Source organism: Phallusia mammillata, chromosome 2, assembly GCF_965637545.1.
Source record: "Phallusia mammillata chromosome 2, kaPhaMamm4.hap1.1, whole genome shotgun sequence".
Taxonomy (NCBI): Eukaryota; Metazoa; Chordata; class Ascidiacea; order Phlebobranchia; family Ascidiidae; genus Phallusia; species Phallusia mammillata.
The window spans coordinates 29,943,168-29,955,669 of record NC_137253.1 but is presented as its reverse complement, the minus strand read 5'-3'; the positions used below and the strand labels follow the sequence as shown (position 1 = coordinate 29,955,669).

The window sequence follows — 12,502 nt, the reverse complement described above, 5'->3', positions numbered from 1 at the left end:
TTGAGAGACCGCGGGTCCCTTGAAGGCCCTATTCGTGGGTTCGAATCCCACCGCAGGTTGGATTTTTTTTTAATCATATGGGTATACTTAACCTTGTCATATCACTCATATGGGTATACTTAGTGACCGGCTGATTCGGTATAACGTCTTCAATGGGCCTGATATACTATGATTTATAAGACATAACTTACATTCGTTTTTTTGAAGGACGTGAAACGAAGGAGTCTGATCGGTCTTCTCGATATTTACGGGTTCGAAATCTTTAAAAGCAACAGCTTCGAACAATTCTGCATCAATTTTTGCAACGAGAAACTTCAGCAACTTTTTATTCAACTGACTTTGAAACAGGAACAGGAAGAATACAGATCAGAAGGCATCGAGGTATCCAATGAGCGAAACGTTTTATTTCTTACATTTGCAAATTTCATCCCGACCAAGATTGCCTACTTTGTGTAAATTCGGTTTTGTTTTAAATTAATCGCAATACATTTTTAAAATAATCAAAAAAAAATTATATGTTTTTTTTGTTAAAATCTCAAATTTTTTGGTCCAAAATAAAATCTTTGAAATCAGAATTTAGGAAAAAAATTCTACAAACTTGTTAAAAGAGTTTCGTACTATAACAACATTCTAGCATATACTTCCTTTTACATGACGTTCTTGAAATATTACCTAAGGGTCCATTAGGTTGGCAAAAATGTGATATATCTCCTGTCCCATTTCAGCACTATTTGGACTGCAAACACAAAATTTCAAACATATTTCAATGTAATTCGGAAAACTAACTAATCTACTTCTTTGTTACAGTGGGAACCAGTTGAATATTTCAACAACAAAGTGATTTGTGATTTGGTGGAAGAAAGACACAAAGGAATAATCGACATTCTTGACGAAGAATGTTTAAGACCTGGAGATGCCAGCGACAAAACCTTCCTGAAAAAACTCGAAGAAACCGTCGGCGAGCACAAGCACTTCGTCACGTGAGTGGATAACACATACGTCATCACTAGTGACGTCAGTCAACCTATTTTTTATTTTAGAATTTTAGGTTAAAACTAAGAAAGTTGAAAAAAACTGTTTTCAACTTCATTTGAAACTTTGCAAAGTGTATTGCGTCATTAAATGCGACGTAATATTTCTGACGTCATGGAAAATTATTTTTTTCTGTCGTGGAATTTTTATCTGTTATGAAATTTATTTATTTCTTTATTTTGTGTGACGTCATAAGTTTTTTGTGACTTCCCGAAAAAATGACGTAAGCATTACGTTGGCAGACATGCTTTGGGTGACGCGAAGATGAGGAAAACGATCGGTTATGAGGAATTCCGCCTGATTCACTATGCTGGAGAGGTCACGTACAGCATAGAAGGGTTCCTGGACAAAAACAACGATCTTCTGTTCCGGGATTTGAAGGAAACCATGTCGAAAGCGACCAACGAAATTATCAAGAGCGTTTTCCCCACATCGGAGCTGGCCAGGTATGAAATAGGGTTCGAACCACCACGGGAACCACTGTGTTTCATGCTTGGGAAAGTGTATTGCCACGCGAATATAACCAGGGTTCCCGCGGGCTTGGAAAACCCGGAAAAGTTATGAAATTCAAATTTGTTATTTTAAGGCCTGGAAAAGTTTTGAAACAAGCCAACTTTTGCTCAAGTCCTTGAAAAAGTATGGAATTTAGCGACTGTTTTACCCTGAAACTGCCAAATAGAGATAGGAATTTCAAATTACGTAACATATTCGTTGCAAGTATGGTAAATTGGCTGCATCTACCAAAGCCTCTTTACTAGTTTTACTATGGAAATTGCTCGATTTTTTTCGAATAAGGTTATGGAAATTTGGGATTTTTTTCTTGAAAAGTTTTGGAAAAGTCATGGAATTTATAAACGAAAATTGCGCAGGAACCCTGTATAACGTACAGTAGAACAATACGCAAAATATGTAACAAAATTAGTCGTGTTTCCCAATTTTTGTAAATGTTTGCAATTTTTGATTTACTTTTATTTACTTTCTCGCGCCGAAACTTGTAGACTTGCACCGAGTACACGGTAAAGACCCCAGTAAGCTTTGTTCGATTCGTAGGAATGTTTTGCATCAATTATTAATCAGTGGTAAGGTAAAATGTACATTATTTGAACACGAGTTTTTTCTTGTTTCAGATTGAAGCGACCAGAAACAGTTGGCTCACAGTTTCGTACAAGTCTCAACAAACTTATGGATATTCTTATGTCAAAAGAACCATCCTACGTCAGATGTATTAAGCCCAATGACGCAAAAATGTCGGGTAAGGAAAACTATTTTTAAATTACTACACAGAACACATACAAACAGTGTCGTTTCTTAATAGTGATTCATAACATTATTTAAATAGGACAACTCGTCATATACACGGGTGTACGTACCTTGGATGTTTAAATTATAATGAGAATAATGGTTTTGTATCCATTTGCGACAATCAAAATATTTTTTTAACCTTATTTAGACCGGTTTGACGATAATCTCGTACGCCACCAAGTGAAATATCTGGGACTGATGGAAAACCTGAGAGTAAGACGAGCTGGGTTCGCTTACAGACGAACATACGACGTTTTCCTGAAGAGGTAACACTGCTAAAAATTTATTTTAGTTTTTGTAAAAAACGTTTTAAATTGACCCTTTTGGCATTTCTTTTGACACTGAAGACAAACCGTTTGCAGTATATTTATGGGTCCCCTTCCCTGAAGGGGACACATATTGTTTTTGTCCGTATTTTTTTTTTCTTTTTTCTTTTTTTCTTTTTTCTGTCTAACGCTGGTTTGTAACGCTCGTTTGGTCAAGAAAGAGTGCTTCAAATTTATTCAAATTTGGACATATGTTAGATATTAATCCAAACTTGGTCCACCTGAAGTTTGACCCCAAATTACCCAGCGGTTCACCCACAGGCCCCCGAAACGTAATTTTTTTAACGCTGGTCTGTAACGCTCGTTTAGTGAAGAAAGCGTGCTTTAAATTTATTGAAATTTGGACATATGTTAGATATTAATTCAAACTTGGTCCACCAGAAGTTTGACCCCAAATTACCCAGCGGTTCACCCACAGGCCCCCGAGACGTAAAATTTTTAACGCTGGTTTGTAACGCTTGTTTAGTAAAGAAAGAGTGCTTCAAATTTATTGAAATTTGGACATATGTTACATATTAATCTGAACTTGGTCCACCTGAAGTTTGACCCCGAATGACCCAGCGACACACCCACAGGCCCCCGAAACGTAAATGTGTCTAACGCTCGTTTGGTCAAGAAAGACACTGTAGGCAGAAGTCCCAAGAGAGTACGTTTACGAATAATAGGGCAGAGCGGGAGGGCTCAGCTTGACGTCGGACAGACGTTTTACGAGACGTCGTTTCGGTGATTAGAAATCAGCTGTTTTGCACAGCAATGCTATGTCGTTTTATTAAGTTATCACTCACATTTTCAGTTTTGGCAAAGGTTTCACACATATGACGCGATTTAAACCTAATAAGCGTGCTTCGGTTTCGTATAATGTCAAGCAAAACTTTGTTAAACAAACTAAATATGAAAAAATAAACTTGACTTTTTTGCAAGATAAAAGTTTTTTAAATGCTCGTTGTCAGGTTGGCCGCGGGTTACTTAAGGTCAATTAGTAGGTATTACTAACACAGTTCAGAACTTTCTTTCGCCATAACGTAGCGTTTTTTTTTTGTTTTTTTTTAATCAAATACTCAAGGCATGTATAAATTAGGTCAAACGGTGTTGTTGAACACCAAGGACGGCGTGCTATTGAAAACGGTGTCAAAAGGTCAAACAGTCGTTTGGTGTGTGCACCCTAAAGGTTCCTACAGGTCAATGGTACTCATTTTGCGAAACAAAGTTAAATGAAAAACTCGTTTTGCGAAACAAAGTTAAATGATGTATACACTTGCGGCAAATCGCTTTTTAATTGTCTGTAACACAACTGTTACAGCTTTCTAGAAAAAATTGTGTTTAAAACCCGACCTTGGACGACAATATCTGGGTCAAAGCAAGAGATTAAATTGAAAGTATTTGTTTCGTTCTTTTTTAATGTTTTTGTAATTATACGACAATAATAGTGCCAAAAAATACAACAAAATTTTTCATTGTTGGGTTAACGCTTTCTAAAAATTTGTTCTTAAGAATTTAAAAATCACCGCAACATTTGTTTACCGTAACTCCGCACAAACACGCATGTGGGGACCCATTAGTTTTTGTTTACAAAAACAATCATATGTGTAGATCAAATGATGTGTATAGTAAATTGGTAAATATCGTATAAAATATATAAAATGGAAGTATATCAGAAAGCCACCATTCTAGTTTTTAGTTATTTTAACGTGGCCACAAAACTAAGAAAAATCAATCCGAATTTTGTCAAAAAATAATTATTTAAAAACTAGAAAGATTTAGGAAGCTAAACAAAAGTTAAAGCAAAATATTCGAAACACAAAACTTATTCTTCAAAAAAGTAGTGTGTAAATTTTGGTATTTAATGTTTGATTGCCAATTAGTTGCCGTATTACATCGTAAATGCATTGTAACGTGCACCTTTTGAAATCCAAACTAGAAGACTAAACTTGTTCTAATAAATTGTAATGTTGTATTTTTTCTCAGATACAAGAGTCTTTGCCCGAAAACTTGGCCGAGGTGGGATGGGCCGGCAAAAGAGGGCGTGGCACTTCTCTGCAAACACATTGATTATGCGGATGGCGATTATAGACTGGGAAAAACCAAAATATTTATTCGATTCCCGAAAACGCTCTTCGCAACTGAAGACGCTTTCCAGGTAAAAAAAAACCGTTTGGTAACAAAATATAACTGGTAATATTGTCGATTGTGCCTGGAGCTTTGTGTATAGTAGACTGTAGAGTATTACAATTGTTAACTAACTAACGCTTGAAACGGACTAAAAATAGATTGGTCAAAGCTTTAGTCTAATCATAATAGCTAAGATTTGTGAAAATATTTGCAATAAAAAGTAAGTAATACACAAACTTTTTGAAAAAAATTGGTTTGCCGAACTGTTAAAAGTAATAAAAAAAAAAACTTTGTAACTTTTATTACGTATTATGTCCGAAGCGTCATTTTTTTCAAATTGTAAAAGCCGCTTACCACAAAACCAAGGTGCAATCCCGCACAACAACAATAACAAATCCCTGTTTGGGTTTTAGATCCGCAAACACGAGCTAGCAACTCAGATCCAAGCTTCGTTCCGTGGTTGGTCTCAGTGGAGAAAGTTCCAGCGAATGCGCGACGCTGTGACGCTCCTTAGCGCCCACTGGCGACGAGTGTTGGCGTGCAGATTACGTGAAAAGCGAAAGAAGGCTGTTCATGACGTCAGAAAGTAAGTGCTGCGTCACGGGGAATGTTCGAATCAAAAACACACACTTTTTTAACAAGTTAAGGGATGGGCAATTCTGATTGGTATACTGTTCTAGAATAGTTAAATACAGAACGCCGAATCTTATTTAGAGTATCATCATGTTCTAGAACAGTTCAATGGATTCCAGAAAACCGAATCCGATTAAGTTTGTAATCTGGATATGAATTGAATCCTATTCGGTTTATTTTGGGGGTTTCGGATAATTTATGTTCTAGAATAGTTAAATCAGATCCAGAAAACCGAATCCTAATCAGAATATTATAATATTCTAGAACAGTTGAATCGAGTTCAGAATACCGACTCATTTCCTGTGTTTTAAAGCGAAAGAGTTTGAAATGAAGATATAAATCAAACCCTATCCGTTAATTTTTTTTTCAACTCGGATATCAATCAATCAATCACTTTAGTTTATTTGTTTCAGCGCCCACGTATAATAATAAAGACGAATAACATACTGTTAAACATATAAAACAAGCGTTGAAACAAAAAGGGTGCAGCTGGAGCCACAATTGGCTATTTTTGCAAGCTGACCCTATCTATTTGTATATGGCGAATTTATGTACACATTGCGATAAGTAGAAGAAAAAAAGTAAACGGATAATTAATCATTCGAATCCTTTAGATTCGCTTTACCTTATTGCTATTTAATTAGGTCCCAATTGTAACTAACTAAACAACAGAAAATTAGTTTGTATGATTAAAGTGTGGTAAAGTGTATGTATCTTCAAAACCACATAACTTGACCATCAATAGATTTATTCTTGGTTTTATCACCCGCAACCGACCACGATGTCCAGAGAACGCACATTTCCTCGACTACGTCCGGATATCTTACTTGCAGCGCTGTCAATCCGGACTCCCGCGAAACGTGCTCGACAAATCTTGGCCGAAAGCACCTGCTGCCTTGGAAGAGGTGCGAGAACGATTTCATTTGTAACTAAAACGATATCTTACGATCTGTATGTGGCAAAAATTGCCCCCTTTCATACTGTTTTCGTCCGTTTTTTTTGTATTTTTCACATGTTGGATAGTTATCCAAAAGTTGATTCTCCCAAAGTTTGACCCCTGATGACCCAACGGTTCGCCCACAGGCCCACAAAAGTGAATTTAAAAATATTACCCAGCAGTTTCATACTTTTTTCTTTGGTGTATTGCAGAGTGTTTTAAAGCATTTTCAAATCTTTACCTAGTTAGATTTACCTAATTCTCACATTTTTACAACTAAATATTAATAATCTCCAAACATGAAGTGTATAGGGTACCCCTCTTCTAGTTTACGTCGGTTTAAGCTAGCATTTTGTGCCATGGTCCGTAAGAAGTAGTGTTTTTTTATCATTCAGCAGACTCTAAAAATTTAAATAGTAAACTCAACAGGGTTACGTCGGGCCTGACTTTACTGTTGGCCACATTTATTGACACAGTTTTCCTCCTCACAGGCTGCCGATCTACTGCAACACCTTTACATGCGCAACATGACCTTGAAGTACGTGAAAACCATCACTCCACAGCGTAAAGCGGCTATGGAGGAAAAAGTGCTCGCCAGCGCCATCTTCCGGTCAAAGAAACGCGGTTACGAGGAAAGCGTCGCTCAGCCATTCCAGGATAAGAGACAAGGTGGGTCGAAAATGTAAACGTATCAGGCGAGTTTGGGGTTTGGCTCAACGCTAAGGTGTTGTCCAAACAAAATTAAATCATATAATAGGTTTCGGTGAGGTTCAGAACGGCTGTGGTTGTTGGTTTAAGCCTAATGCAGCTTTTTCTGTTTTAACTTCGCCGTGTTGTTTTTAAGCCCTTTGTTACCACTACATGATGTTCAACTTCTGCAAAAACGATATGTAGAGAGTGTAATAAAGAAAAAAATATTTTTAAGAATAATTCCGATTTTTGCATTTCTAAATATTCTCGATATGTGTCAAAGAAACGCAATGACAGCATAATCCTGTATGACTTCTATAGATGTTTTACTGACATACATCTGCAATTTACAGTTTCAATTATATTTGCTGTTTCTACCTAGGTTTTTACTATGTTTTGGCAGTTTTAAGGCACAAAAAAACGTTTGCATTTTTAAAGTATCAATTGATTTACTAACTATTGGAATATTCTAATGAACAAATTGTGGGTGTTTTTGTAGTTGACCAGCTTAAACCAAAGATGCAGACATCCATGGATCCTGGTGACAAACCAATCTATTGTTGTACCGTCACTAAATACGATCGCCATGGTTACCACGCTCGACAGCGCACTCTCGTGGTGGGCTCTAGCGCCACCTATCTGTTCGACAGCAAAGACGGGAAACTAAAACAGAAAATCCTTCACAGCGAACTCCGAGGTTTGTCGTCCGAAAACCTCTGTCTGTAAATGTTGAAAATATCGCAAGTATAAAGTTTAAGGACACCATGTATCAAGGGGAAAGAGCTACTAACACCACAACTTAAAACAGAAAGTTTTCTAAATACCGGTAGATGGCGTAAAGATCACAGTTATTTAAATTAACAGTGAGACTGGATGAGGGCTTGGAAACTGAACGTTAGGGACTAAGTTTTTAATTGTATTATGAAACCTCACCCACACCATAATAGTCCTAACCGTCAGCATTTTTACACAAATCGCGTTTTAATTATTTATTTTTAAATGCTCTTTACGCCACCTATCGGTCTTTGGCAAACTTGTCTGGTGTGAGATTTTGTGTTAGTAGATTTTCCTTTTTGCAAAAAGACGTGTTTGTTTAATTGCTTTTCCGTTGAATTGCGCAGGGCTTAAAAACCATAAGTCTATTGTTTGTGCATCAAATTCTGTTTAAATGCATGATTTTTACGAAAACCAAGTTCATTATTAAAAAAACATGGTTTGTCACCTATTCTGGTCAGATGCTAAAAAACCTGTCTATGCGATTAACCGGATTCGTTTTGCATTAATTTCAATGCATTGTTTTGCAAAAAGCGTCATCTTTGGACCATTACCCAACGTTTTTTGAACGGACTAAACTTAAACGACTAGTCGATGTTTTATAAGCTTAACACATTTAGACATATTTTCCATTTTCCAATACAAAATTATGATTGACTTTGTTTAGCTATTTGATCACAATTGCATGTTTATGACGTAACACAGGAATATCGACGAGCAGTCTCGGTGATCACGTGTTTGTGCTTCACGCTCCATCGGAGCAAAAACAGAAAGGCGATGCGATTGTCCAAAGCACCTTCGCGATTGAGACGATGACAAAATTAGCGAATATCGCGAAGAAGAGCAAAGACGTAAAAGTTGTCGAAAACGGAAGGTTCGATTTTTTGACAATTTATGAAAAAAATTACCTGTGACATCATAAGTTGTTTTTTTGATTTACAATATTTATTTTTCTTAGATTAAACATGATTTTACTCTAATCAGTTTCATATTCAAATTTGGAGAAGATGAAATGTTTAAAAGTAAATTAATATTAAAATAAATGTAATGTTTGGTATAAAGCTATCGGTTGGTTGTTATCATATCGTAGAAAAGGTATGCATTTTTCCCCTTTTTGGTCGATGTTACCTTAAATTTTTACCAATTTTAGAAGTAAATAGTGTGTGCCGTTTCAGTATTTTGCATGATATGGCTGGTGGGAAGCAGGGCACAATAGAATTCCACGCTGGAACGCAACCGTCTGTGACGAAATCAAAGCAAGGATCCCTTGTCGTGGTATGTGATGTGTTATAACTGAGATTAGCCATGAAGCGTTCATGCAGACCAGCAATCACGGCACATTCATATGTAAATCGTTACACGCCAGGTCTGTTTAAGGTGTCATACCGAATCAGCCGGTCACCAAGCATTCCCATATGGCAAGACATAGGCTAGCGAATCTTTTCGGGACTCGCGCTCTACCAACTGATCTACACAGGCTTGGTGGTGAGCCCGAAGTCAAATCAACTGATTACTGGTACATCTGGTAATCCCCTACTACGAAGCTGACATGTGCAGCATACGAGGCAGGCAACGGTGCTTGTGATTCGACTTTTGGCGGGTGCGAGTCCCGGAAAGACTCGTGTCGTGGGTTCGAATCCCCCCTTTCTAGCCTACGTCTTGCCATATGGGAATGCTTAGTGACCGGCTTGAATCGCCACCTTCAATAGGCCTGGCGTATTATGATTCGGATAGAATGTGTTAGCGCTTGAAAAAAATATTTTGGTAAAATTGGACATTATGATTAAAAGTTTTTTGATAATGTTTTCAGATTGCACCTGGAAGATAACTTTGTGACCTAACACCTTGCAATCATCCATTAAGTGGATTTCTGCAGCAAGTTGTTCCATCACAGGAAATTTTTTATACTTGCATTGTAAAAATCTTGGCTACAACGTTGCACTTTGTTATATTATTTACCGCTCTGTGTTCTGCCCCATAAAACCCTTGTCATTGAAAAAAACATGGAATGTAAAATTTATAAACCGCTTTTCACAGTAGAATGTAATAGTTTAGATTAGGAATCTATTTACATAAATAATCATTAAAATAGTTATTTTCATGAGTTCAATTTCACCTATTAAAAGTTTAATACACAACACCAGGCCTTTTGAGATCATTGTATGTTATTGCCAAAGCAGTACACATTAAAAATATTATGTTACTTTTCAGTTGTGTTCCTGTAAATTGAACAATAATTGTTTTTGATGCAAACATATTTTTTGAGTGAATTTTAATTCTGGTGACTTTAGCAATCTGTTTAAACAAGGACATTTGCTTTGTGGCATTTTATTAAAGTGTTTCTTTTTTCTTGCTTAATAATTTCCGCCCTAATTGCTGTTAACTGTGCGAAAATAGCGTATTGACTTTCTTACTGACGCTGACATTAAAAACTAATGCCGTCCAATTTTTGATATTTATTTTGCTGTGCATTTTCATTTGGATATGTTGAACTCAGAAACCACATACTACACAATTGCAGAACCACAAGAAATATCCTACATGTAAAAACATGCTATCTGAGATGAGATTATAGTGTTATTTCAATTACAAACCTTCACTCCAACCCAACTAGCTCTAACCGTCAGTGCATAAGTCCGCAATTATAGTTTTTACAAGTATATTTCCATACATAAGAATCAAGTTATTACATGAAGAGTATATTTCAGTCCATTTAAGGTGCTTAAAATGTGATGACATATAGTGTTTAGTGCCACCACAGCAGGTATCTTATGTTGCTGACAGTGGCCCTTAGTGGAGCTTGTGTGATTACACATAACAATTCATTTACATTGTGCCCCTGAAATGTAAAATTACAAAACAGCTACAGTTGTAACAGCAAATCGCAGGTCTGGTCAGTAAAATACCCTTTTACTTCTACACCAAAAACAATCCTCTCCAAGCATAGATCCTGACATTACTTGTTCTCCCAATTTTGATTATTCGGGAAAGCTATTAATCAACGGCATTTAGATTTTCTTTCTTTACAATCACATCCTCCTCTGTATGGGAAGCTCGTGGGGAATCTTGCTTTAAGCTTGGTGGTTCTGCAAAACATTTAGTTTGATTTTTTCTAGATTACAGAAAAAAAGAACAAAGAGTTTATAGGTACTCACCAGGATTTCACAACAAAACTCTAACAAACAACTAAAACCACAAAAAATCAAATAAAAAATGTTGTTTTGAAAAGAATTCGTTCCAGAAACAAGTGTATTTTTTGAACTTTTTGGACCATTACCTTTAGCACTTCCTTCTATAATGTTTGTCTCATCTTCAAGCATCTGTAAGTAACATGAATCTTTTCGGTTAAAATTTGACCAAATAATTATTGTGGTATTGACTCATTTTAGCACCAACATTGAACTCTAACACACATAAAAAGAAAATTTACCTCCTTTGGCTTTTCCTGTGCTTCTGACTTTATTTGTTTTGCTGCACCAGATTGTGAAGCAGATGTGGCTTTTCGTCTGAAGTAAGAAATCAAATTAAAATGTAATATCACCTTATATCTTATGTTCGTTGGGGCAGTTGCAATTCAACTAATTATATAAGTTTAAACAAGTGTTGCTCTGTCGGCAGTTTTTATCATAATTGACAGCCCATACAAAAGGCATTCATCAGGATAATGTTATACCTTAAAAGAAAAATTTATTTAAAGTGACAAAAGCATAAAAACAAGATTATGCTGCTGCCAACTGGCACCAATGGAGTAGGTGAATTGGTCTATAGCAGTGGTTCCCAAACTTTTTCATATTTTTTTCAAAACGGTCCCTTCGCCATTATTTCGAGGGCTCACGGTCCTTAAGCCTAAATGTGTATTTCACACAAACGAAAGTTGATTGCAGGATTTTAGCTAGTAATGCAAAATTGCGCCTAACAATTATCCAAAGACAGCATGTGACATCACAAACAGGACAAAAACATTACGATTGTGCGCGAACAATTGCATTTTTTGATAGTTGTCATTCAATAAAGGCAATTGTTTAGCGATGGAGACAGTCAATTCTCAATTCTACTTTGATTTAAACTGATTTAGTGGCACAAACTGACGCCAAATATAGAATTACTTCAACCGCTTCGCGGTCCCCCCCAAATTGTCTCACGGACCCCTAAAGGACCGCTGACCCCAGTTTGGGAACCGCTGGTCTATAGTATAAGACTTACTTTTGATGCTGGACGACCTCAGAATCACTGTCTGAAGAAACTGTTGCATCAGAGTCAATCGGGGAATCCACAATAACTTGCTCATATTGTAGAAGTCGGTCGAGCAGAAAACTGTTGTCTCTTGAAACTTTTAGAAGCTTTCGTTGTGCTTTTTCAAGCTCGGATTTAAGACTTTCATGTTCCTGTAACAAAATCACAATGATTTTAACGTAATCTCACCGCACGTGTTAAACACTTAACCAATAAACTGAATAACTTACATATACCAAATACTTTAGTTTTCTCTTCAGGAACTTAGACTTCTCCGCGTAGTTAATAGACATATTAACGTCTATTTGTTGCAATAAATTTTGATAGAACTGTCCCGTAGTAAGGACAACTTTTTTGAGAACCTATAACGTCCAATATTGCAACATACTGGAGATAATCTTTCTATTTTCTTTTTATGTAACGCCAAATGAGTCACACACATGGACGAAATTGTTTACGTTTAGAA

The 12,502-nt window shown here is 36.5% G+C and overlaps 1 protein-coding gene and 1 pseudogene across 4 annotated transcripts in view; one reads left to right on the top strand and one right to left on the bottom strand.

The window, feature by feature from the left end:
- Positions 1 to 10,249, top strand: part of LOC145214845 (unconventional myosin-Ic-like) — a 27,915-nt gene extending 17,666 nt beyond the window's left edge. For all 3 annotated transcript variants that reach the window (XM_080083451.1, XM_080083453.1, XM_080083452.1), the window contains 13 exons: positions 208 to 381; positions 808 to 980; positions 1,275 to 1,478; positions 2,160 to 2,284; positions 2,483 to 2,600; positions 4,626 to 4,797; positions 5,183 to 5,355; positions 6,148 to 6,307; positions 6,831 to 7,008; positions 7,529 to 7,726; positions 8,509 to 8,677; positions 8,979 to 9,078; positions 9,614 to 10,249. In XM_080083451.1, coding sequence (XP_079939577.1) covers positions 208 to 381; positions 808 to 980; positions 1,275 to 1,478; positions 2,160 to 2,284; positions 2,483 to 2,600; positions 4,626 to 4,797; positions 5,183 to 5,355; positions 6,148 to 6,307; positions 6,831 to 7,008; positions 7,529 to 7,726; positions 8,509 to 8,677; positions 8,979 to 9,078; positions 9,614 to 9,631 — 1,962 coding nt within the window. In that variant the 3' untranslated portion in view covers positions 9,632 to 10,249. The remainder of the gene's footprint in view (positions 1 to 207; positions 382 to 807; positions 981 to 1,274; positions 1,479 to 2,159; positions 2,285 to 2,482; positions 2,601 to 4,625; positions 4,798 to 5,182; positions 5,356 to 6,147; positions 6,308 to 6,830; positions 7,009 to 7,528; positions 7,727 to 8,508; positions 8,678 to 8,978; positions 9,079 to 9,613) is intronic.
- Positions 10,245 to 12,502, bottom strand: LOC145214848 (uncharacterized; annotated as a pseudogene). The gene is made up of 5 exons (XR_013857141.1): positions 12,267 to 12,502; positions 12,007 to 12,188; positions 11,234 to 11,309; positions 11,081 to 11,123; positions 10,245 to 10,889 (listed from the first exon to the last, which is right to left on the bottom strand). The product of XR_013857141.1 is annotated as an uncharacterized LOC145214848 (transcript).